The following is a 26,394-nucleotide window of genomic DNA, read 5'->3' as shown; positions in this document are numbered from 1 at the left end:
CAAGAACCAGTCTCATGTGTGTGCATGCACACACACACACACACACACACACACACACGTGTACAACCTACTTGAAGAAACATGTAACAATTTCAGCCACCACTTGAAAGTTAATAGAATGTATATATGTTTAGGTCTTAACCATCATAAACAAGTATCTGGATAATTTAAAAATAAACATGTTGGTATGTTCTTCTATGAAGTATGAAGTAAATTTTTGATTTCTACATTGACTAGTCATCAACATTGATAATAGATGTGTATTATAAATTTTATTAAATTTGCATAGTGATGATTAACTCATCATAGTCTGTTCTTGTGCTCTCAGAATCTTGAACATATCAATTGTTATGGTTTATCTGTCATGGACTTTGGGTACTTCACTTCTAAAGGTGAACGGTTAACATATGGGGATGTGTGTTCCCTTCATCATGAAGAAAGGGGCTTATGTTCATCCTCACGCTTGTCTACACCACAAGGGCTTGTGCTTCCTGTCTTCCACGGTGTCTGTCTCCACAGAAAACCAAAACCATGAAAGAATGAATAAGGTAAAAAAAAATTATAATCTCCAAGTGGCCTTACTTCCTAGAGTTTTGTTTGATAGTTATAACTGCCTCATCTGGCCCTCTGTTTATAGGATGCAGATGTGTCCTGCGAATAACATAAATGTGGATAACATGAAAGACTCTGGAATGTCAATTAAAACTCATACCCAAGTGAGCTGGAGGAAGATGTGTTCTAGGGCTTATTTCTACAGAAGCAGATAACTAAAGAAAATCACCATCCTATTACTGAACAATAAAGTCCATGAAATGAATAGCTAATAAAAATGTGCTGAGAAAAATAACAAGGGCTCGTGGGCTATCATTGAGCACAGGAACTTATCAAATAAGAGAACCGGGTTCCCCTCTGCCCTTCTTAATCCTCAGCACTACCCCTAGCCAGTTAGAATGTGATGATGCCTACCTGTGATTTTAGTATAGCTAGTTGGTAGCAACACTCAGCTATGCAAGAGTTAAACGCCAGTTTCAACAAGGGAGCGAAGGAAAGATAATTCTGTTAAATGGTAAATGCTCTGCTGGGCATGGTGACGCATTCCTCTAATGCCAGTGCTCAGAGAGGCCTGGAAGATTGGCAGGTCCAGGGCAGCCTACACACAGTATCTAGGGAGATCTTCTCTCAAAAAATCTAAAGGTCAGTCATGCAGCTTCGTGGCATCGTGTTCGCCTGTCACGCACAAGGCTCGGAATTCAGCCCCCGGTAAAACCCAGTCCCAAACCCACAAACGGCTTCAGAGGTGACCAGGGCCTTAAAATCTCACCTAAGTGTGTTCTTCTGTCCCATCTGAGTACCAGGCTCGAAGTTCTACAGAAACTAGGATGCTCTGATAGGACTCATAAAAGAATGCCCAGCAAAAACAAGGCTGATTTAAGGAAGTTATCGGGCAGAGGTCCCTTTATTAAATACGTGCTTCACGTGACTTACTGGAGAAATAATTTCTGAGTGTACTATAGCAAACCCAAACGATTTAACCATATTATGTGTACCAGGTGTGCAAATGTCAGAGCAGAGCAAGTCTTCTGTTCATTTCCTGTCTCAAGTCCCAGAACCTTTCTAAGGCCCCTGCATGGGAGCTGACCAACCCTCCGAACCTGGACTGGGAGCCTCAGGACTCTGACAGGGTGTTCCCACGCTCAGACCGGGTGAGGAGGCCGCAGTGACCCCAAGGGGCCACGCCACGGCCTACCCTCCTCTCCTGGTCCCGGCTCCAGAGCGTGGGAGCGGAGACCGGAGGATGCGCACCACGACCCTGCCTGGAGCATTAGGGAAGCCAGCGCGGGCACCGCGCCAGCGCGGCCCTGGGAGCAGGGCTGTTCACTTACTTGATGTCTTCCCACACCTCGGGACCATAATTGCGGATCACCAGCAGCTCCAGGGCATGGTTGACGAATCCGTACTGTAGGGCAGGGAAAGACTGAGGTCAGGGACCTGTTCCTTTCCACGGCGTCGCCCACCCCACTCCGCTGGCCTGTCACTCGCCATCTGGTTGCGCTTTCGGGGTACCCTGTACTAAAACGGGGAGATTCCCGAGAATCATCGGATTCTCGGCTCCACCGCACCCCTCCCCCCATCTTCTTATCCCTGCTCACCTGTCACCACGGTACAACAGGGACAGTAAGGGAATCTGAGCCCGGAGCCTCCCACCTGACCCGGCCCGCGGGAGCGAGAATCACCCGAAGTCGAAGGCTGGCGTTGCGCGGTGGGGACCTACTCGGGACCCAAAGACTCAGAGAGCTCCAGCAGATCATGTGTCCCCACCTCCCACCGAAGGCGCTGTTTCCCGCAGCCTTCCGCTCTGTGCCCCCCGGCTTGCTCCTGCAGCACCGCGCAGTCCGCTCTCCAGACTGTTAAGGTTCACCCAGCCTAGGTGTGAGGTTCCCGCTGAGCGTCCTGACAGCACTCACCATGGTGTCTGCGCCCAGAGCCCGGAGGCAGCCTCCGCACAGGGTACCGCGGAAGAGACCCAGACAGCGACTACAGCGGCGACAGCGCACCCAGACCAGCACAGAGCTGCAGCTAGAGCATCAGCCTGGGCCAGCCCTGATTGCCACCTCTTCCCAGCCAATGACGAGTAGAGCCACAGGAGACCGGGCGCTCTTTCTTCCCATATCTCAGCCAATCAGAGAGAGCGGAGGGAATTCGGATGGGCTCAGAGCTACTGGGCTCCGGCCTTTTCCCGCCCTAGTTTGGTTACAAGTCCTTCATTTGAGGCCTTAAGGAAGACAGAGCAGAGCCAGCTACACTCCTCCCAGTAGTGGGTGGGTGCGTTGTGGTCCTGGTACATGTGTGCTAATCCAGAAGTCTGCTCTCTGGCTTGTGGGGTGTGTGTGTGTGTGTGTGTGTGTGTGTGTGTGTGTGTGTGTGTGTGTGTGCAGCGGTGATCAGCATCTTCATGCTTACTGCAGTTATGCAATAAACATTTTGTCTGTGTCTTTACATCTCAGCACCTGCAAATTTATAGCTAATTCTACGGAACTAAACACATTTTACTTTTAACCGCTAATTAAGTGTACAGACCAAGATGCTCTGTAACAGATAAGAGGTTAAACACAAGTGTATTAGATTTTCTGTCGCTGATACAAAATACCTGACATTAACCAGCAGAATTCATTTGGGCCCATGGTTTCAGTGGTTCATGGTGCTTGGCTTCCATTGCTTTGAGGCTTGGGGGAGGCACAGCTCCATGGGGACTAATTAACAGAGGCTATTCAGTTCATGACAGACACAGGTATAGGTCTGGGAGAGGCGATAGTTCCCAAGGACACCCATGGTGGTCTACTTCCTCTACTAGGCTCAAACTCCCAGAACTTCGGGAAGTATTCAAAATGATGCTAACTGCCGAGGAATATGTTTTCAGGACCTGAGTTTCTTGGGGGATCCTTCACGTGGGGTCATATCTGTGAACAGAACATCGCTCTCCTTTTATGAACTGCACAGGACACATGGTATTCCAACCCAGCAGTTAGGGTTCCAGATGTTTTGACTCTCTGGAATTCTCATGTGTTCCTGTTCTCAAAAACCATATGAACAGAAATGAGCCAGTAGAAAATAGGTGGACATTTGGTTGATCTCCTAACGTGCAGGCGAGTCACTTAGCGGTGGAAGCCTGATTAGGACAAGAGCAGCTCTAATTGGGGATTAGAAGTGGCTGTTGGAGGTGCATGGTTTTGAGTCAGCACTGGGAAAGGTCAAAGGGCAGCCATCAGTCTCATGTAGACCCTAGAGTCTTTGTAAGCAATGAAATCTGTCTTAATCACCTCACTCTGGAGACGGGAAACGTCAAAGCAAGAACAGTACAGCAGCACCCAAACATAAACTGAGGAGGAATAGACAATAAGGAAAGGAGATAACAAAGAGGACATCGGGCACCCAAAACACTTCCATCAAGGATGCTGTGATTAAACAAATGAATCTTTCAAACAATGGGACATCCAACTTTATACAGCTATTTAAATATGAAACCCTTTTTTAACTTTTAAAATTGCACATTATACAACTAACTATGAAAAGACACGAGGAAGATCAGATCCTCAATGATAAAGACACAGGCTAAGCAAAAGCCAGGAATGGAATCATCCTCAATTAGGATCCAATTCTAAAGAGAAGGGAGCAGCAGGGATCAGATGGGCAGGCCTGCCACACACACCGTACAAGCATAACTTGCTGGGAGAAGCTTCAGAAAGGACTGATGAAATTATGATCCTGACCATAGGGCCAAGCACTCACCTTCTCTGCTGTAATATTCTGTTGTGTGGCGGCTCCTCCAGATGGAAACATTCTTCGCAGGAGAGAAGGGGAGACTCATGTCACTCTGAAGGCAAATGAAATTCTGCTGGGAGAGCAGGGCAGACTGAAGAATGCCCTGCCACTGCTTTACTGAAGCCGCCAATAACTGCAAGAGGAGGTCAATCTGAACAGATTCCCTATCTAAAATATCCCTCGGATTTATTCTGACTCTTTAAAACTTTCTTTAAGGCATAAATATTATCTCAATGTAAACTTTCTGTTTTGATATTAATGGTTAAATAGAGTACTAATTCTAACCTTAGACTTTATATCACTTCCTGTGCATGATTTCAGGCCTTTTTATTACATCGCTGCTGGAATTCCTTGGGTGTTAAACATCCTCTGTGTGAGAAAAATTGATGGAGATAGAAGAATGATATCCACAAGATTCCCATTCTTTGGCCCAACTATGAACCTCTCTAAGCACCTGTTTCCTCTTCTAAACATAAGACAATCCAGGGTATTTAATGTAACAATATTTTTAAAGGACATACAGCATTGGCATGGGGGGTAAACTTTCATCAAATATTAGCTTTATAATCCATTTAAACAAAGTGTTTCTTAAAAATACAAATAGTTACTGTTTGCACTGAATTAAGGTAGAACTATCTTCAGGGAAGCAAAAACTTTCTCGTGTGGAAAAATGGTGTAGTTGACAGAAATGAGTTAGGCAACCTTCTATCCTGATAAAATGTCCACACCCTCATCTCCACAGCCCTTGGCAGGTAATTTGATTAAAAGGAAGGCATGTAAGTAGGGTTTAAAAGATGGGGGCAAGAGTTTGTGCAAGACAAGAATGGCTAAGCGCTCTATTCCCTGAGTGAGACATATATATGAGCAAGCAGGTGTCTCACTACTTTTCTCTATCACTGGTGAAATATTGTGATGAAGACGATCTACGGAAGTAAGACTTTATAAGGGCTCACGATTGCAGAGCGAGAGTCCACAATGTCAGCGGAGGCATGGCAGGAGGCCGCTGGACCAAGAAGCTGGCAGAAATCTTCAATCATACACTTGAAGCAGAAAGAGTGAATTGAGAGTGGGCAAGGCTATCGATCCTCAAATCCTGCCCCCAGTGATGCATTTCCTCCTGCAAGAATGCATTACCCTGCAACATTCCCAAACAGTATCACCAATCAGGGAAACAAATGTTCAAAAATGTGAAGCGAAGGAGGATATTTCTTAAAGCAGCAGCACTCCGGGTCAGGAAGAGGGTTCTCAGAAAGAACAGAATTCGTCAGCATAGTCTTGAACTTCCAACCTTGAGAACAGTGAACAATAAGAACCTATAGATTATGTCTATATGCTGTTTTGGTAGCAGTCTAAGCTGGCTAAGACTAGTGTCCAGATTATATTCAAACTAAATCTTTCAGAAATGTCTCTCCACACACAACTCTTATGATTATATTAAGTTTTTGTTCTCTTGTTTTCCTTGGTTGTGTTTTGCTGAGGAAATGACCACACAAGAAGTTTGTATCTACCATAGGCCACTCCTGTCATAGAGAAGCAGTTTATTTTATATTTTGTAGTAACATTTAATAGTTACTTTTTGATTTGGAGACTTTATAAAAATATTTTCTTTTTTTCTGGCAGTGGAGGTGCCTTTCATCCAAACATTTGGGAGCCACGAGCAGGCAGATCTCTGAGTTCAAGGCCAACCTGGTCTACAAGAGCTAGTTCCAGGACCGCTAGGACTGTAACACAGAGAAACCCTGTCTAGAAAAACAAACAAACAAACAAACAAAAATATTTTCTTGCTGGGCGGTGGTGGCGCACGCCTTTAATCCCAGCACTCGGGAGGCAGAGGCAGGCGGATCTCTGTGAGTTCGAGGCCAGCCTAGTCTACAAGAGCTAGTTCCAGGAGAGGCTCTAAAAAAGCTGCAGAGAAACTCTGTCTCGAAAAACCAAAAAAGAAAAAAGAAAAAAAATACTTTCTTTGTGACAGTAGATGGATTCTTGAGCCTAAAGATTTTCTTCACCATCTTCTCAGAGTTGGAAAAACATCTTCTATCAACAGCATAGTAATTTGTGAATTCCCTAGTATTTATTTTTCTCATTACATGCAAACACTAGGACTATGTATAAGGAAAGACCTCTTCTTGCATTGAGAATTAGGTTAGGTTTGAGCAAGCACCAATGATGAAGAGAAAGGCTGAGAGAAGAGGGGAGGCCATGGGTTAGGAGTTCCCTCTGGGACAGGAAATCCTCCTGGGGAGATGAGGCATGTTTCCAAGAATGTGAATGAGAACAAGAACCGCCACTTGTTCTTTGTGACTCTAAAAGTTTAACTGGTTATGTAAATATGCACAAATGCGGATAATGAGCAACCGATCGCCTTTTTTTAGATGCCACATCTGCCACTCCTCTTCAAGCCTACAGCTCAGCAATTAGCTAAGCATGGACTCTTTACCTTTATCAGATATGATATGACATTGGGAAGCATATAGATCTCCCCTATGCTAGCCTCTGCATATTCACATTTGATTATCTTTCTCATAGGCTCTGTAGGTTATGATAGAGTTAGCAAGATAGCATCTAAGGAGGTTAGAAGTCCCATGCCTCACTTAATATACTCCTGGTCTCAAAAGTGGACATGAGGCCAACTGTGCTGAAGCCTCATGGTGAACACAGAGTGTTTTTGTAGAAAAAGAGGACACACAAAGGTTAGGAAGACAGGATTGCTCTTTGTAAAATTTTATTTATTTTACATGTATGGGTGTTTTGTCGGCATGTATGTCTGTGCACCATATATATACCTGATGCCCAGGGAAGGCAGAGGAGGGTGTCAGTTTCTGAGGAAGAGTTACAAATGTTTGTGAGCAGCCATGATATGACATTCATAGAAGCAGAATCCAGGTCACCCAACAGAGCAGTCAGTGCTCCTATCTACTGAGCCAGCTCTCCAATCACCAAGATTTCTTTTTTGAAGACCGCTCCTTCATCTACAGGTACATTTGTTTTCCCAAGACTGCGTCCCCAAGCCCTAAGGGTCCCCCACTGCACCCTAAGGATCTGCCACTACTCCCTACCTCTTAAGAGCACTGCCACCTCTCACATCACCATGCTGAGATCCACATGTCTGAAGCATGAACCATCCTGAGGTAAAACAAACTACACACCATCTATATCTATCGGCCACTCCACTTGGTCAAGAGCATCTTTACCAGAGCAGCATGGTTCATTGCCAGCTACAGACTTGTCTTAGTCAACGAAAGGAGAATCTAGACTAATGGCTGCTCATCAGGTATCTAACATCTCTCTTAAATCCTGGAGTTACAACAATCCCTTTCTATCCACATTCTATAAGCACAGACTAGGGCCAAAGGCCACCTTTACTGTGTGAGATAATAGGAAGAAATGGGAATGATTAAAATGATCTATACAATCTTCATCTTAAGCATTTATTGAAGGCTTACTCTTTGCCAGACATTATTCTACGCTTTGTACTGCCCATTATTTCAGTGGTCCTCATTGTCAAGAGACTGATAGGCTCTGTTTAAACTAAGTCCAGCTGCAGACAATATAGAAATATCTACTTTTTACATAGCTATACACATATATGCAGTACACATATACAACACACATACATACATATATACAACACAATATAAATATTTTATACATTATCAATATATTTAATATTTTATGTGTATTACTGAGAGCAGGTGACAGTGAAAACAGCGTCTTTATGGGGCAATGCCCTCAAGCCTGCACAGAGAGAGACTGATCTTCTCAGATCAGGCAAACAACTTATATGCTCCCTATTGGTGTCTGTCAGTTGGTGCACTTATTTCACACAGCCTGGAATCCATTAATTAGCTCGGAGGAAAGAAGAAACACACTCAAGTGAAGAGCGAACTGTACCCTCCCTATTACACATTTGAGTTGCTTACCATGAGGAAGGGCATCTCTGAAAAGATACACATGGGGGAAAATGCCATCTCTTTGCAAATGCAGGGACACGTCTCTTTCTGACAGGCGTGGACAGGGCTGTCACCTCTCATTGACTTAGGCATGAGTTAAGACGGAACTGTGCGGTTTCATCCTTCTCTTTCCATCTGCTTAATGGATAATGAACCTGCTTTTAGACAACCAGCTCTCGCTGTTTGGTGGCCTCACCTACCAAACTGCACCCGAAAGTAGCTTCTTTTCAGGAGGAATTTGGAATAAAGAGTGGGAGTGTGATGAAGCACATTTTAAGAAACTTTCATATGTGAGAACTGGAAATATTCTATAGAATTTTCTTGTACCTGATCCAGCGAACCTAGGGAACTAGGAGAGTTTCACAGAATGCTCCCTGGACATTGGATTCACATTTTTTTATTGCCATCAGGGGAAAGGAAGGCGGGAGTGTGAAGGACAAGACGTTACATGGAAATTAAATAGCTACCTTTCATTGGTCCATTTGCTTGGAAGTCATTGCAAGAAGCAGTATGGTTGTTAAAGCAACTAATTCCTAAAACCCATTACCTATCTCGCAATGAAAACCCAAGTGGCTCACACAAGTCTTCCTTTTAAATCGAATTCTAAAAGAGTTTCTAAAGTCAGTTTGTTCAGTTGCAGGAGTCCATTGCAGTGTCTCTTACCGTGGATGAGCACTCACCGACTGGGTGGCAAGCACGGTTGACTGCTGGTATTTCCATAACTATGACTATTGCCCGGAAACCATTTCAGTAGATCTCTACTTCTGAGACCAGGAGTGTATTAAGTGAGGCATGGGACTTTAAACTGAGCTAACTTTTTCTCTTCGTGGCGTCCACCTTGGTAGCGGTGATGATGGGAACAAAGTCTTGGAGCGGTTGCGTTAAGTCTACATAGACCTAGGGAGGTAATTTAGAGACTGGTATTGGTGAATAAAAGAATTCAGAGGAGCAGGTTAGTAAAGGCCTAGATTCCTATAAACAGAGCATTCCAGAAGAGTGTGGTGGGGTAGAATGATGACTAGGGAAGACATGGAACATCTGAGAGACTCATGAAGCGATTTGACTGAATAATGATAGAAATACAGACATGAGCGGACTCATTGTGAGGTCTTCGATGGATTCTGATAGACACGGATACATCCTGCACATTTGCAATGCAAATGAACCAGGGAAAGCGAATGGCATGTCAAGTTTCTTCCCATAGTGGGCACCTCCAACATAAACGAGTATCTCTGACTTGGTCCAAGGATTCAGGACTGATAGTTTTCAAAGTTAGTAACCATGTACTGCATTCTGGGGAATTGTGGGTCGTTGTTGTGAATAAATACTGCCGGAAGTTTCCAGAGCCTTAGTCTCTGGGAATTGCCACAATATTTATAAAGATGCCAGATCCACAACTACCGTCACCAGAACTTTCCAGTGAGCTTCATTTTTTTTTCTTCCACAGTCTGGATTGCCTAACACATTGTTCTTCCAGTTTCTTGGTCTTTTGCTTTGTTTTGTTTTAGTTTATTCTGAAGTTACCTCATAATTCTTTCTACCATAAAGAAGGGCTTGGCAGAACTTCAGAGTAAACAAACATCTCAGCAGACTTTTTAGGACTTGGGCACCATGCAAGCTTGCTCTGCTAACCAATTTTCTTCAAACTCCGAGATTCACTTACAGTTTCTTTTTCTGTCATCATGTGTTTAAAAAAAAAATATTCGAAGCTTGAAAACACTTCTCTCTACAGTCTTTTTATGGAATATCTTAGATTAAGCCTTACATCTGCCATTTAAATTTTGTCTTGATTTTAACTGCTATATTTTAGACTAACACAGTAACGTATCATGAAAGTAACTTAATTATGATTGCAACGGATCTGCCCTGATACGGAAGAAGTGGGGGTTTTGAGATTATCACATTTTCCCTGTTACTTAAGTTTTGAATTTTTTTTTAAAAAAATTAATCATTTATGAATACTTTTCTATTTTCTTATAAAAATGTCAAATTTGAAGAACTGAACAGGAACAAGGAAGTAAAGTTTTAGATGAAAATTGTGTGGGCCATGTGGGTTGCTCCCAACAGATGGGTCCATGGCTAGGAAATAGAGATTAATAACATGCACAGCATTTGAAGTGGCCTCAGATGAAGACACCCCGTGAGTCACATCAGTGTCATAAACATTTGGAGGGCACCCCACCATCACAAACGGGCACCCCACCATCATCACAAACCCAGACGCTGACTTTCTAAGGAAGGAAACGGGGTGCAACAAAGACTCCATGGGACGGAGGGCTTCTACAAGCGGGAGCCTTTTCCATCTCCATACAAGACACAAAGACTTTCCAGGTCCTGAGAAGTCTTCCAACCAATGGCTTTACATTATGTTGTGACCCTGTAAATCCTGGTTGGAAATGACTTGGTATCTTCTGCATAATCAAGCAAGCAAATCCGCCCTAGCTGTTTGCTAGAACTTTGACAATTGAATCGCCCTTCCCCTCATCTCTGCTGAGTAGTTTCTGTTTGGGGAAGAAGCTAACGTGTAACTGTCCAACTGTCCAACTCACATAAAGGACATTATCCTCAAAGTACACGGGTCATGGAGGTCAAATATTTTTACAATTCAATGAAAAGTAGGGTTTAGAAGTGTTACTGTTCCCCAAAGGCCTGTGTGGTGAAGGTTTCTTACCCAGCGTGGCACTCTTGGGAAGCGGTGAGGCCATTACCAGAAGGGGGCTAGTGAGAGATCTGTCAGCAACTTAAGGCCTGCCTGAGAGGGTAGTGGGACCCTTCCCTTTCTTCTCTGTACTCCACTTCACTTCCCGGCTATGGCACGAACGCGTGGTTCCAGACTGGGGACTGAACAAATGCTACCACACTTGCAAGAGCTTTATTGAGTCAGTTATCCTGTTCATTCTTCTGGCGAAAGACCCCAAGAATAACGTGAACTGTTTTCCAGTAAGAGAGAAGCGACTGTTCGTCATCTATGCATATCCTGAAACAGTTTTTGAAAAACACACACTATCACCCACATCCTTTCAGGTCCAGCATGTCCCTGGTCTCGTGGTTCTAATACTGTTGCAGAAGCAGAAGGCAATGGCTTGGCTTGGCTTTGTCGATAGTTAACTGACCCTCACAAGCAGGTCTAGGGAACCTACAACAGAGAGTCTCTCCAGAAAAATAATATTTGATAGTATTTTTATTTAGTAAAATGCCAAAATAATAGAAAAGTTACAAGACTCGGACATGGAACGTCCATGCTTCTTTTACTTGGATATCCACAGTCCCTCCCTTTTTTCCAGGTGTACACAGGTGGCACAGGTGACAGAGGTGAACGTGATCATATATACACACAAGAGATACATGCAGTTTCTTCCCACGGCTTGGCTTGGAACTCAGGACCGCATGCATGCTAGGCGATTGCTCCGCCGTTGAGCTCTATCTCCTTCCCTAAAAGACTGGGCAGAATTCTAATTAATGTGCCATCATCTGAACCAGATTATTAGTGGCATAGCAACGTGTTAAATACACAGGTGATGAGAATGATGTCCTGTCTGGTGCTTCTAATTGTCTGTATAATTCCTATTACTTTCCTTGTAACGAATTTTAGTTCCAGAAAGAAGAGTGCGTTTAATGAGACACTACCAGCCTTTGAAGAAACCCACTGGAGTGCTTTAGTCGTACCCCTGGGAAACTGAAGTTTGGCAAGTGATGACTATTAGACCTGATGCCTGGAGACTAGTGGAGGTAGTAAAGGACTTTTAAAAGGATTTTCTTTTCAAATCCATGCATAAAAAGTCAGAATGAATATAGCTCTGCTAATGCCGATTCAAAAACACGACTATGTATCTTTCTCTTGCCTTAAAGTAGATCTTGTTTTAAAGTCGTATCCTTTACCAGACTGAGCATTGGGAGTTAATTTTGGAGAGAGTATGAAGTGACATCATCAGCAGTAAAATCCAAGCTCCATGGTGACGGAGTCACTCAATAGCAGAGCTCTTGCCTGGCATGCACAAGCCTTCTGCTCTATCCCCAGAATCACACAACACATGCACAAGGGGGATGGAAGAAAGGGGGCTTGAGAGGAGGGCATGGGAGGGAAAGGGAATTAGTTCAAATTCCAGAAAAAAAGTGTTTAGAAATCTCGACAAAGGAACTGTAGTGAGGTTTTCTCCATTAGTATTAGTGGTTTCTTTAGAAAAGGCTATCGAGATATTTTAACTAGAATAAAGCTTCACAGATGTACACCAAATAATACAAAACTTAATTCTTACACAGACATTAAGATGGTCAGCAGAAATACTTAAGAAACTGTTAAAAGGGATAAAAACAAGTCTCATTTTCTACTTCCGAGCTAAAACGTTCCTCCTTGGATTTCATGGCTCAACATGGCAGTAGCGGATCATTTGGTCATGTATGTGTGAGAACACGTTACCACTGCGCTCTCCTGCAGGCTCTCTGTATGCAAGCTTTAATCCATGTCACAATGCCTTAGTTAGATTAGATTATCACATTTTAACTAAGCCTGTAAGCCTTTTATTATGAAAATTTTGCTATTAGTGTGTTTTACATGGATTTAATAGGAAGTAAATTTTCATTGTTAAATAAAATAGGCTTTGCCACATATAGAGTCAAAACAAAGCATTTGTTTTATGACATATTGTGCTATAGAGTATTTCTAATGTTAAACATGAAAATATTTGATAAATGCAGAGCTATTTTATACCACATTTGATCTAATGTCTAATTGCTTATTTTCTAAAAAAAAGAAAAAGAAAAAAGAAAAAGGGGGAATAAAAGAAAAGAAATACACACGCAAAGATGTAGCTGAAAAGAAAGGTGCAGGCCTATTGTGCTACAGACGCTGTGCATAAATGAGGAAATTTAATCAGATGCAGCCTTGAAAAGGCCAGAAGCTCCTACAGGATTAAACACTGTCACTTCTGTATTTTAAAGGCAACACTATCACAAATACAATTTAATAAACACGGCGTTGCCCTGGGCACAGGCTGTAGGTGAATCCATGGCTTTATATAGTTGAACTTGGCTATAATTGCGTGGGATATGTACAATGTGCTGGACTTTGAGTGCAGGTAGTGATTGTTCTAGAACAAGACTATGTCCTCAAAAGTCACTTTTGAGGTTTGTTGTTTCTTAAATGGAAGAGGACTGAAATGCGGAAGTGTGTACTTTATGTTAAGTGGGAGGCAGAGGAGACAAGGACTCAGTTCCTGAAACTGCGACACTGCTTTTCATCGTCCATAATCCTAAAGTCATTTCAGAGACTCTGCAAGTCCTCAAAGGAGTCAGACCCGTAAGCAGGTGGCTCCCTAATCTACTCCTGACGCTTTGCCTAAGAAGTTGGCATTTCCATCTTCCACATCTTTCTGCTGGAACCATGGCTTAGAATTTGGTCCTTGCTGCTGATAAGCATCCAGAAAATGACAGATCCCAGGAATGTCACTAGGGAAGTTTGGTGGAAGCTCCTCCCTTGATCTCGGGGTAAACACAAAACCAGGACAGTCTTTGAGTAACCTGAAAATAAAATAGAATAAAATAAAAAAAAAAAAAACTTAATGCTGACAGAAACATTTGGCAGTTCAGGACAAGAAGACAACAGAAATAACTGGGCATTACTACAGTAGTCATATTAGGGATAACTAATAAAAGGATTCCCATGAGTCAATAGATAGCGCCCCCCCCACCCACGGATGCTACAAAGAATCTAAATCATACATTTGGCTCATATTAAAAGAAAAATTAATTATGCAATATTGGGGATAATGAGATTTATATAACAATGAAATTCATAAACTAAGTTTTAATAACAAACATATACCATTTTAATGTCACTGAAAAGGGTTTCTCCTAAGTTAAAATGATAAGTGATTGTGTGATGTGGGATTCTCCTCTGTATGCTGTGAATACCATTGGTGAATAAAGAAACTGGCTTGGCCTGATAGGGTAGAACAGAGCTAGGTGAGAAAAACTAAACTGAATGCCGGGAGAAGGAAGGCAGAGTTTGAGGAGAAGCCATGGAGCTGCTGCTGGGCAGACATACTGAAACCTTGCTGGTAGGCCACAACCTCATGGTGATACACAGATTAATGGAGATGGGTTAAATTAAGGTGTAAGAGTTAGCCAACAAGAAGCTAGAGCTAATGGACCAAGCAGTGATTTAATTAATACAGTTTCTGTGTGATTATTTCGGGGCTGAATAGCTACGAACCAACAAGTACCCCCACCACAACAATTGGCTATTCATTCATTCACTCATAACTAGACAAATTCAATTGAGAAGAAAACACGGCCAAGAAATTGTGAAAAAAGGGTATATATAAGTGATATGAAATTGTTTTTTTTAATTATTAGTGGGTTTTTAAAAAGAATTCCATAAATGTAGGACTCAAATGAGCTCTTTGGTGGGAGGGGCTTATTGGAGACAGTGCTTTATGTAGCCGAGTTTGGCTTCCAACACACTATTTACCAAGGATGACCTTGTATATCCGAACCTCCTGACCCCACCTTCTACATACTGGGATTGCACATGCACAACCAATGTTGGTTCATGCAGTGGTGGGGATCACCCAGAGCTTCAAGCATGCTACATAAGCATGATACCAATGGAGGTGCATCTCCAGTCCCTAAATGAGCTTCAATTGCATGTGTGGGACTCTACTTATTGCCAGTATCTATTTGTATAAAGGAGCATAAACATAAGGGAACTGTGGGAGAATGACTTGCAATATGGATGCTTTTATGTTTTCATAAGGTGAAATAGTATGATATTCTTGGGATCTGTAAGGATTTGGAATACTTTGTTACTTTGGGGTCTCCATTAAAGTGCTTTTTTTAACTGGACAAAATCTATAGAATAATTGAAATCTATGGACATAGAATAGCTGTTTATTTTCTGGTTAAATGTTGATAAGTGATACAAGACAGGAAAACATTGGCTCAGGTTGCTAAGTGCATGTACTGGGATTGAACTTAGGTCAGCCCTTTACTACTGAGCTATGTATCCAGTCCTCCTTTAGCTTTTTAAAAATGATTTACTTATTCATATTTTATGTGTATGGGAGTTTTGTCTGCTTTTTGTATGTGTCTGATTGTCCTTAAAGCCAGAAAAATGTTGCTGGATCATCTGGAACTGGAGTTACCAAGGGTGAGGATGCTGGGTACTGAACCTCACTCCTCTGGAAGAGTAGCAACTGCTCTTAACTCTGAGCCATCTTTCCAGACCTCTCCTTAATGTTTTAATTTTGTGACAGAGTCTCATAAATTTTCTTGGCTGGCTTTGAACTCACTGCAGTTCAAACTATCCCTGAACTTGATCTCATCCCAATTCAGCCTTAAGAGTAACCTGAATTCCAGGCCTGTGCCACCACTCATACTAAGAGCTCCTCTTGATGCTGCATGACACTTGACTCCTGTGTCACAATGTCACCATTTGCTGCTGGTCCTCAAGAATACAGACTGAAATTGTTTAATGACCTGACAGTTTTCCTCTGCTGAAACCCCCTTTTGTCTCTGTGGTTCTGAAGCAGGGGATTTAACCCTTGTCCTTGGTTATTGGGAGTGACCCTCAAACCCTTGGAAATTTCCTGAATTACAGAGTTGCTGTTGGGTTGTTGTTGTTGCTGCTGCTGGGGTTTTCTTTGTTTTGTTTTGTTTTGTTTTGGTTGTTTTGAACCCTTTGGGTCCCACCTGGTTTATGTTAATGAGATGACCCAGAATGGGGCCAGAGTTCCAGAAATATCTTCCAGGTTAGAAGAGGGCTGGGGCAGGAGACTGGAAACTGTGTTTTATTAACCAAGCGTGTGGGGCAGTCCATCCTCTCTCAGAGCAGGGGATGCAGGCACCAACTGTTAAAAGAGCAGAGCCTCCTGGTTATTGCTCCACTGGTGTGCCAAGGGCCAGTAATACGTTCAGATTGCACAGGACTCTGCATTTGGAGCCCAGCCAGGCTTCACCTTCTTCATTTGCCTGATGGTGACTTGTATTCTTTACAATTAAGGCATCCTGGGTTGCTCAGGCATCACTTACCTGAATCTGACATTGTTCTAATGACTCCCTTGGAGGGCTCAGGGCAGCCCTCATATCTGTAGTTAATTGGTCAAAGGTGCTATAGCCCAAGCAGTCTTGGAGTGTGGCCGGTGTCTGATCTTAATCAGTTTTGTTGAGCACTGGCCCCTATAAAATGTTGTCGTGTTAACTCTCGGCAGTTACTGTCAGAACTGTCCACCAGGATACCAGCTGGTGCCAGAATACCCACTGATAGACTGAGAAGGTTAACACACACTTTCAATAAAAATATGGAAGAAGATGTGACATCTGTTAAGAATTAATGCTATAATTATCTCTGAAGAGTAGCGAAAGCCTTAAAGCAAGTTAAAGTAAGAATTTTAAAGTTATTTCATTTCATTTTCCTGTAACATTTCCAATGCAAATAATACAGGAGAGAGGACAGATACCAAAGACAACGGCATCAAAGGGAAAACCGTGCATTTTAGGTTCTTAATGCAGTCGGTACCTGTATGTTGTGGGGCTGACAGTGATTAATGCAGTTGGTACCTGTGTGTTGTGGGGCTGACAGTGATTAATGCAGTTGGTACCTGTATGTTGTAGGTAGGCTCCTAACGCAATCAGTACCTGTATGTTGTGGGGCTGACATTGATCTTCCGCGGAACACTGCAGGACTCAAATTTGTTAGCCAGAGTGACGTTGTTTCCAAACAGGCAGTAGCGGGGCATTTTGACTCCGACGACTCCAGCGAAAACTGACCCAGAATGCAGTCCAATTCGCATCTGAAAGCAAAATAACAGTGTTCCCATGTTCCCGGTCTCTGGAACGTCACTTCCCACTTGTCAGTATGGTTTGAACGCCTTGTCTAGATGCTTCTAACCAGTGTAACTAACTATAGCAGCAGTTCATTTGTATTTTAATAAACAACAGCCACACTGGCCAGTCTTACAGATCAGGCAGCAATGACACTCACCGTTAATCCCAGTAGCCACTCTAGTTTGCCATTAGAAACCAGGCGGTGGTGGTGCACGCCCTTAATCTCAGAATTAGAGAGGGTTACAAAATGGGAGAAGACAGCTCTCAGACTCAGTTTCATTCTGACCTTTCATTTCGAACTCAGGTCGAGATAAGAGTCAGTGACTGATTGCCTTGTTTCTCTGCTCTTCAGGTTGAACCCCACTATCAGTCTGTGGGGTTTTATTAATAGTGCTTCAACTAACTCCATCACATTCCTCTCTTTCAGGGAGTCACCCTCTACGGGCCATACAAAGCTACATTACTAGGAGTCAGTGGTCACAGCAGGTAACTCTGCTCCCCGTAGGGTGTTTGGTTTTATTTCTCCTGTCTTTAGCATTGGAATAAACTTGTTCTCAGGCCTCTCGGGATCACTGCAGCAGGAATAATGAGGAACCCCTGGGTTGCTCACACAATGCTGCTCTGTCCTTTAAAGGAGAGAAACATCCTTTCTAGAGTCTAGCGGGGGAAATTCTTGAAGCAAGGCCAGAGAAGGACCACCTGTAGTTCCAGATACTCAGAAGGCTAAAGCAGGATGTTCTCCTGAACTCTGGAGCTTGAGGTCAGCTTGTGGGATCTAAACAAAACACTTTGCCCTACAGTAATTGTATGCCAAACACAAGTCCTTTATTTAAGTGACGAGCAACCGAGGAAAAGAATTGTAACATTGAACTGGAAATGATAGAGGATAGAGAAAATTGTAGAGTGTCGGGGACCCAGAGCCCTGTCGCTACATTCTGTACTGTCTAGACTCAGGAACCTGAAATCCAGACTCACACAGCATGAAACTTAGATGACATCTAAATATCGTCTCGATACAGCCCAAACTGTCCTGACATCTAAGTATCGCCTCGACGCAGCCCAAACTGTCCTGACATCTGAACATCATCTCGACGCAGCCCAAGCTGTCCTGGAACTGGCTATATAGCCGAACAGAGTCTTGAATGTCTAATTCTCCTGTTTCCACCTCCAAGTGTTGGAACTGGGATGAAAGGCTTTTAAGTGGGTTTCTTTTAAAGATCCAGGCCCTTGAGGAAGTGAAAGGATGGACACATTCTTAACCGACGGCTGCAGCAAGCATGCTAACAGACAGTAAGGAGATGATATGCTCTTGTTTTCGGTTTCTGTATCCAGCTGGTCATCTGAAAAGTTTTATTAGTTGTGTGTCCTTTAAATAAAGGCCAAAGACCCGGTTATCTGAGGGCTTGCTTGCAATTAAAAGACTCTGCATGTTTTTAATTTCTAAAAATGCATTTATTAGTCAGGTGTGGTGGCTCATGTCTTGAATCCTAACACACCAGAGACAGAGGTAGAGACAGGTAGAGCTCTGTGGTTTGAGACCAGTCTGATCTCCATCGCGAGTGCCAGGACAACCAGGGCTGCATAAAGAAACCCTGCCTCAAAAATAAAAAGTGATGGGGGACGGAACATAGCACAGCAAGCCTGGCGATCCAGGCCAGCTCCGCAGGGTGGGTTCTCTCCTCCTACCTTTGACTGTTGAGGAGAGAACTCACCAAGGCTGCACGGTGTCTTTAATTATCTCTGAGCCTTCTTTCCGGTTCAGGCACTTCTTAGTTTTACAGCTAACTTTAGGCCTTTGCTAATAGCAACGTCCTAGAATCGTTCAAGATTTCCTGCCCCCAAATTCCCCATTGTCCTCAGAACAGAGCATCAGGAAAGAAGACTTCTGAAAATCTGCTTCCTGTGCTTTTGTCTCCCTCTACTTATTCCTTCATCTATAAACAGGGGTGGGGATTCCTAAAGCCAGAAGTCTACACTAAGAAGCAAAACTTAGCTGTCTTCTTGTACCTAGGTATTTTCATCCTCATAGAATATGGATTTATGCAGTAACAATTGTACAATGTTAAGTTGCATAAATGCAACCTTAGCACAGCTATGCTAAGAAGGTTGTGTTCTCTTATGTGATAAGTTTACCATAACGTTTTTATTTCATAAGTAATATGTGAGTATATTCTCCTCACAGATCTAGCCAAAGCCCCACATGTTCCTTGCACACAGCTCTACCTGTCTCCCCTTCTCTAGCTCTCAATCTCACATTTACCCCAAATTCAAGAACAAAAGGTCATCCATAAGATGATCAGCATGTCTGAATAAACTTCTTTCCCCTGGGAAAAGATGGTAAAATAATGAAAGGCAAAAGGAATTACATCTCTCATAACTCTCGAAGGGAACCTTATAATAGAGAAGCCCTTGGTTGAAGGATTGTTTTGGTGTTGCCCATTTAATCTCCTAGGCGGCTGAGCAAGGAAGGTACCTGATTCGAATTTTCCTCTTTCCTGCCTCTTATTGACTTTCACTGTGAATCCAATTATCAGCTCTTTACCCCATAGCCTGCTCAGAGTTTTCCAATTTGAGGGGATGAGGATGAATGGGGATAGCAGTAAGAAGGGACTTCATGATACACGTATGTGACTATGCTAGGGGACAGCACAGAGTTAGGAAAAAACAAACAAACAATTTAAAAAAACAGAACAAAGAAATACTAGGGAAATAGTTTTTACTTTTTCATGAGGAAACCAGATGAATCCAAGACTTCAAATTCAGATTCCTAAGGAACTTGGCCAGCCTTCAAATGTCCCCCAAATTCAATGAGACAATGTCTAAATCACCGTGTGCAGCCTTCCATACACACTCACGTTTTCCTGTCTGCTAAAAGCACTACCCCTTCAACCCTGAGTTGTTCACTGTGAGTCTCTAAACCCATCAGGTATTTCACAGGACTGCAGATGATCAGGCGATTTGAAAGACCTAATTAACATCTCACTTCCCAGGTCACTAAGGCTAACCTGTTATTACCCAGGTAATTATCTTTAAGGTTAACTATAAATAATTCTCCTAGCTGCAAAAATAAAAAAGACTACATTGAGGCAGCTAACAAAAATCCTGCCATCAATCTTCTGATATGGATCTGACATATAAAATAATTTAAGTGGCAATCTTGACCTTATTGCTCACAGTCTAGATAGTTTTTAATATTTATTGTGATGTTATGAACCCTTTTACCAAAATATTAGAAAACAACCATGTGTTTCTTCTCTAAAAATGCAGGGATAGAAACTAAATCTGTTAATGTGAGATGCCAGGAAGCTACTGAAACACAGCTGCAAGGGATTCCGTACCCATCTTCTGCAGGGTTGGAAGCTGTGCTCCCTCCCCTGAGCAGACAGGTGACTGCCGTGAATGACAGAAGAGGAGGAAATGCCTATTCTGTGTAAAGTTAAGTCATGGAAGGCCATGCAACATCTGCCTGTCATTCGCTGGGACGTCAGCAACCATGGGAAACGTACGAGTACTCAGCCCACCATGCTGGAGCATGTAGTGTGTGCGTAGACAGTTGTAGCTGATACCAGACTTCCTGCCACCCTACCCAGCAGGTGCATAAAGTTGCTATTTTGGAATGGACCCTTCTGTTCATGCACTACAAGCCTAACTTTTCAACAGACTCCAATCTACTTGGTTATTCTTAGCGAGAGTCCCAGATATTTTACACCAAAAACTTGGCAGCCTTCTTGTAATTTCTTCAGGCTCATGATATACAGAATCAATGTACAACAAACGGCTGTGGATTCACACTAGTGAATGTTGGGACGTAGGCAACAGCAATCTACGAATGAGCTGACCGACAAATCTGAGAAGCTCGTGAAGGCTTAAACACATGGCTTTTCTTAAGGTTACAGAAGGCCCAGGCTAAACTTGCGTTCACCATAGCTTTATTTTTTTTTTTCTTTTTTTGGTTTTTCGAGACAGGGTTTCTCTGCAGCTTTTTTAGAGCCTGTCCTGGAACTAGCTCTTGTAGACCAGGCTGGCCTCGAACTCACAGAGATCCGCCTGCCTCTGCCTCCCGAGTGCTGGGATTAAAGGCATGTGCCACCACTGCCCGGTCCACAATAGTACATTATTCTGTTTATGTCTCATCTCGAAGTCCAACAGTGTCACATGCCTAGAGAATCCTGTTGGTTTCATAGTCAATATTCTTTCAGTTTTATATTTTTATTAAAACTTTATTATAAAAAGCTTGCAAATAAAAACATAAGACAGGGAAATTAACCAAATCCAATCTGTTCATCTCAGTAGTCCTCTATAGAGTTAGAATAGTCATTCCACAGTCAATTTCCTAAGGGGATATCCTCTGTTATTGCTGGAAAACAGATACTTCATTTTCTAAACTGCCTGCCATGTACTAGATGCACAAAGCTGACTGGATGCTGCACACACGCATTGGGCTTGGGAAGGTCAGCTTCACATGGGGACTGTGTCCCTTGTGTTTCCAACCATGAGTACTGTCATGGGAGCTTTGGGACTGTCTATAGTATGCTTAGTAGAAAGCACATTTGCCAGTCTCTTATCTTACAGCAGTAGTGATGCAAAAACTTCCATCTTGCTGGTTCAGTTTCCAGCAGATGTCAGACTGCCTTTCAGCCACCAGTATAAGAAGCAGCTTTTATGCCACAGCTGCGGCAACAGAGGTCTGGCATGTGATTCCAAACCGTAAGAAAGCACTGGTCCTGCTGTAGATCTCTAGGAGATGTTTTTGAAAAGCCAACTTGCAAGACATTTTCACTGATCTCTATTTTCTTGTAAGGCTGTGTAACAGCCTATGGTGAACCCCCCCACCCGCCCACACACACATCTAAACAAACTTGAGAAGACCTTCCTCTTTAACACTGAACCCTGCTCATCAGCCACATTCAGAGAGTCCGGTTTGATCACATGCTCCATCAGTCCCAGTCCAGTTGGCCTTGGTGAGCTCCCATTAGATCAGTCCCATTGTCTCGGTGAATGGACGCACCCCTTGCGCTCCTGACTTCCTTGCTCATGTTCTCCCTCCTTCTGCTCCTCATTTGGACCTTGGGAGCTCAGTCCAGTGCTCCAACGTGGGTCTCTGTCTCTATCTCCATCCAACGTCAGATGAAGGTTCATATTCATCTTTTTGAGAAGCCAAGGACAATGGCACTGGGTTTTGATTCTACTGTATGTACTGGCTTTGTGGAAACCTAGTCTGTTTGGATCCTCACCTTCCTAGACCTGGCTAGATGGGGAAGGAACTTGGACTTCTCACAAGGCAGGGAACCCTGACTGCTCCTTGGACTGGAGAGGGAGGGGGAGGGGGGATGGAGGAAGGGGAAGGGAGGTGGGAGGAGGGGAAGAGGTGAAAATTTGTAAATTTATATAATTTAATAAAAAAAGAAAAAGAGAAACTGAACCCTGGCCAATGTACCAGGTTTTTGACAACCAGATAATCTGCCACTTGCCATTGTCTTACCTTGATGGGTTCTCCGTGGGGAGACATGACCTCGTTGGAGAGCTCCATCATCTTCAGGGCCATGAGGGCTATCTGGACAGCATGGGTGTCACTCTCTCTGTGCAGTCCCCCGGCCACACAGTATGCATCCCCAATGGTCTCCACCTGGATAGAATATAGTTTGTCCGTTAAATAAGAGTTCAGAAAGAGTCAGCCCAGCAGAGTCATATGGCAGAAACTGGAGTATTCTGGCCCTGTGGAGAAGCCACGACAATGGTAAAGGTAACTTTTCATTTCATAAAATGCACAAGATGCCGACTGCTGAGCTCAGGGACGTGAACTGAAAAACTGCACAGTCTGCGAAGACCCAATCAAATGGTCTCTGTTATAGACTCACTACTAACCACACATGTTCTTTCCTAAAACGCAAACAAGCAGCAACTAAAACTATATACAATAGCTTTTGTACAAACATGTATTTGTTGCTTAGAATTTGGTTTTAGATTTTACTTTTATTCATTATCTTTTATTTATTTGTGTATATGTGTGTTTGGAAACCGTGTGTGTGTGAGTACCTACGGATGCCAGAAGAGGGCATTGGATTCCCTGGAACTGGAGTTACAGGCAGTTGTGAGACTCCCTGTGTGAGTGCTCAGAACTAAACTCACGTCTTCTGGAGGATCAGGAAGATATCTTAATGGCTGAAGCATTTCTCCAGCCCATAGTTTGAATTTCTAGAGAATTTTGATAGTGGGATCAATTTCCCATCATAAAACTACATTTCACATGAACTCACCCTCCCTCAACAATGTTATATGAATGCAATAAAGTATGATGTAAAACTGAGTAGGCATAACAATAAAAGATATAGAGCTTCTCTAAAATATTCCTGAGAATTTTGGCAATTATTAATATACTCAAGTATATTAATCACAAAGGATGGGTAGAAACATGGAAATAAAAATAATGGTGCTCTAAAAGCTATTGGAAAACAAGTTGTTGTTTAAATTTGAGCTAGGCTTAGTATCTTTATCATTGTTTCCATAAGCAACTTTCTCTATTAATCTGTCTGTGAGTGGCTACCGAGAGCTAAGTATTAATTTATCAATTTAAAGACATATATAATTCTTCTATTCCCAGTGGTCAAACTTGTCCTGTCCTTACATTATGCTATTCTCATCTTCAGAGTCCATTATGAATTATGTAAGCAAGAAGAGAACAAAAGGAAGGAGGGACAAACATTATGAGCTACTTCAATTCATTTCCATTATCCTTGTGAAAGCTGCAGTATTTGGAATGCCTCCAGAGTTGCTCCGAGCTTGTCTTTGCCAAGGTATAACTCTATCCTTCATTCCATCTTTCTCAGGTCACTGAAGTTCCATTATCACTCAACCACACCAAGTACAGTCTCACTTACTCTTCATTTACCTAGAACAAACAGTAGATACCTGTTTGCTTATCATTCACATCCTTAAAACATCACCTATTATGGCACACACCTTTAACTCCAGCACTCAGGAGGCAGAGACAGGCGGAACTCTGAGTTCAAGGCCAACTAGTTCCAGGACAGGCTCCAAAGCTTAACAGAGAATCCCTGTCTCAAAAATCCAAAAAAGAAAAAAAAAACTCCCTATTAGAAATGTCTACTTTAAGTCTTGTGTAGAGCAAATCAGCTCTATGTTTCTTCCAAAATATTCCATTAACTGGAGCTTTATATTCCCACCCTCTTCCGTGCCACACTACAATGTAAAGGCTCTGAGTACATTTGTGGAAGTCCCTGCATCACCTGCACCCAGTAATGCATGAACAGGCAACAAGGTATTGCTTTTCCTCACAAATGGATTCATAAGGAACACTCATCCTAATGCAAAACGTATCATAGTGTCCCAACAGAGCACTTAGGAGAAGTATCACTTCCCACTTGTACTGCTAGGTGCCTATTCCCTCTGCAGTCATCCTAGTTTCTGCCTACTAGAATAGTGAGGCATCCAACACATCATATAGAAAGAGGGCATTTGCCAAATCTCTTCTTCCCACATGTGAGCTCCTCTCAGACAGGACCGATGGTATGTATAGTTCACTCATGAAAGCAAATGTTGGATAATCAACAATAATATGCTAAGATAAGAAGGGAAATGGACAGGACAGTACTTGAAAGAATGAAATACAACAAGAAAATGAAATCATGTAGTTATTTCCTTCAACAAAAGCAATTGACTATTCTTTAAAGTCATATTCAGTTACAGGACATGCTAAGCTCATTTTATTCACAAAAGCCAGTAGTAGGAATGAGTTACCCTTTTTTGAGTCGTTGTCTAATAGAGGTCCCACTTACTCTTAAAATTACAATCTATTGCCAATGCTGTGGATTACTCCCCAGAAATTGGCAGTAAGATTTTTTTCTTTATTCCTTCCTTCCTCCCTCCCTTCCTCCCTCCCTCCCTCCCTCCCTCCTTCCCTCCCTTCCTCTCTCCCTCCTTCCCTTCCTTCCTTTTTTGGTTTTTGAGACAGGGTTTCTCTGTGTAGCTTTGGAGCCTGCCCTGGAACTCGCTGTATAGACCAGATTGGTCTCAAACTCTGCCTCCAAGTGCTGTGATTAAAGGTGTGCACCGCCACCACCCAGCTTCTCAGTAAGCTCTTATTGCTGAACGATGTGGGAGCTCCTTCTGTCTGTGTGTTGCTTTTATTGGCTAATGAATAAAGAACTGTTTTGAGCCTATAGCAGGGAAGAACAGAACTAGGTGGGGAAAGCTGAGGCTGTATGCTGGGAGAAACAAGGGCAGAGTTAAAGTGAGACACCACATAGCCCCACCAGAGATGGATGCCGGAACTTTAGCGGGTAAACCACAGCTATGTGGTGAAACACAGATTAATAAAAATGGGTTAAATTAAGATGTAAGAGTTAGCCAATAAGAAGCTAGAGCTAATGGGCCAAGCAGTGATTTAATTAATACAGTTTCTGTGTGATTATTTCAGGTCTAAGCTTGCAGGGTAGCCGGGAACCAACAAGCGGCCCTCTACCAATATCTGAAGACATTACATATTTGGGGCATAGAACATGGATCAGGTTAACTGATACTCAACTGGAAACTTCAACCCTAATGGCTCGCTTTTATGGTGCTGGTGCTAGAGGGTTGTCAAAGGCAATTTGAGAAGCAAAGTAATAATCTTACCCAACTGTGAACACTGTAAGTTACATTAATGACATGCCTGGCAAGATATACCACTGATGGCATGGATATTAAGGCTATAACCAACCACATTAGGAAAATGGATCCAGTGCTTATTCTATAAGATGGAACCTGTACTTGATACTGTCGAGGAGACCAAAAACGTGTGGTTAGTGAGGTCATGGGCTATAGGTGAAAAACTACTATTACTACTCTGCTAAATGGATGTGGCCTCAAAATCATTTGTAATGATATATTTCTATGCCCACAAATCAGTACATCTCTCAGTTCTCACCAGAAAACCTTGCAATAGATGGTAAATAACATTGAGATTCACAACTGGTCAATGTGTAGAAAATAAGAATTTTGGAATGCTCAGTGTTGAATGGGATGCCTATATTCCCTCAAGGTTTGGAATCCGCTTGGAAGAGGGGGCAGAAATATTGTTAGAATAAAGGCAGAAGATGACTTCAGGGAAACAGTGTATTACACAAACAACAGTGCAGACGCACATAAGAACTTGCAGCGATTGCAACAGCATGCAAATGTCCTATGAAAACGCTACCCAGACAAAAGCCCAGCATGGAAGAAGTAGGGTAGAAATGAACTTTCAGCTCCAACTGAGGAGGAAGTTTTGGCATTGGATTGCTGCAGCGAGAGGAAAAGTCAG

The 26,394-nt window shown here is 42.8% G+C and overlaps 2 protein-coding genes across 2 annotated transcripts in view; both read right to left on the bottom strand.

Moving 5' to 3' along the window:
• Nucleotides 1-2,577, bottom strand: part of Gucy1b1 (guanylate cyclase 1 soluble subunit beta 1) — a 44,426-nt gene extending 41,849 nt beyond the window's left edge. The window contains exons 1-2 of the mRNA XM_038348324.1: nucleotides 2,466-2,577; nucleotides 1,884-1,957 (exon numbers count right to left, since the gene is read on the bottom strand). Of these exons, the coding sequence (XP_038204252.1) occupies nucleotides 1,884-1,957; nucleotides 2,466-2,468 (77 nt within the window). The 5' untranslated portion in view covers nucleotides 2,469-2,577. The remainder of the gene's footprint in view (nucleotides 1-1,883; nucleotides 1,958-2,465) is intronic.
• Nucleotides 2,578-11,433: 8,856 nt separating this feature from the next.
• The window catches only part of Gucy1a1 (guanylate cyclase 1 soluble subunit alpha 1), a 56,117-nt gene continuing 41,156 nt past the window's right edge, over nucleotides 11,434-26,394 (bottom strand). Inside the window, exons 7-9 of the mRNA XM_038348069.1 lie at nucleotides 22,576-22,719; nucleotides 16,905-17,059; nucleotides 11,434-13,787 (exon numbers count right to left, since the gene is read on the bottom strand). Of these exons, the coding sequence (XP_038203997.1) occupies nucleotides 13,583-13,787; nucleotides 16,905-17,059; nucleotides 22,576-22,719 (504 nt within the window). The 3' untranslated portion in view covers nucleotides 11,434-13,582. The remainder of the gene's footprint in view (nucleotides 13,788-16,904; nucleotides 17,060-22,575; nucleotides 22,720-26,394) is intronic.

The sequence above is a fragment of the Arvicola amphibius genome, chromosome 11 (assembly GCF_903992535.2).
Source record: "Arvicola amphibius chromosome 11, mArvAmp1.2, whole genome shotgun sequence".
Classification (NCBI taxonomy): Eukaryota; Metazoa; Chordata; class Mammalia; order Rodentia; family Cricetidae; genus Arvicola; species Arvicola amphibius.
This window is presented reverse-complemented; position numbering and strand designations above follow the sequence as displayed.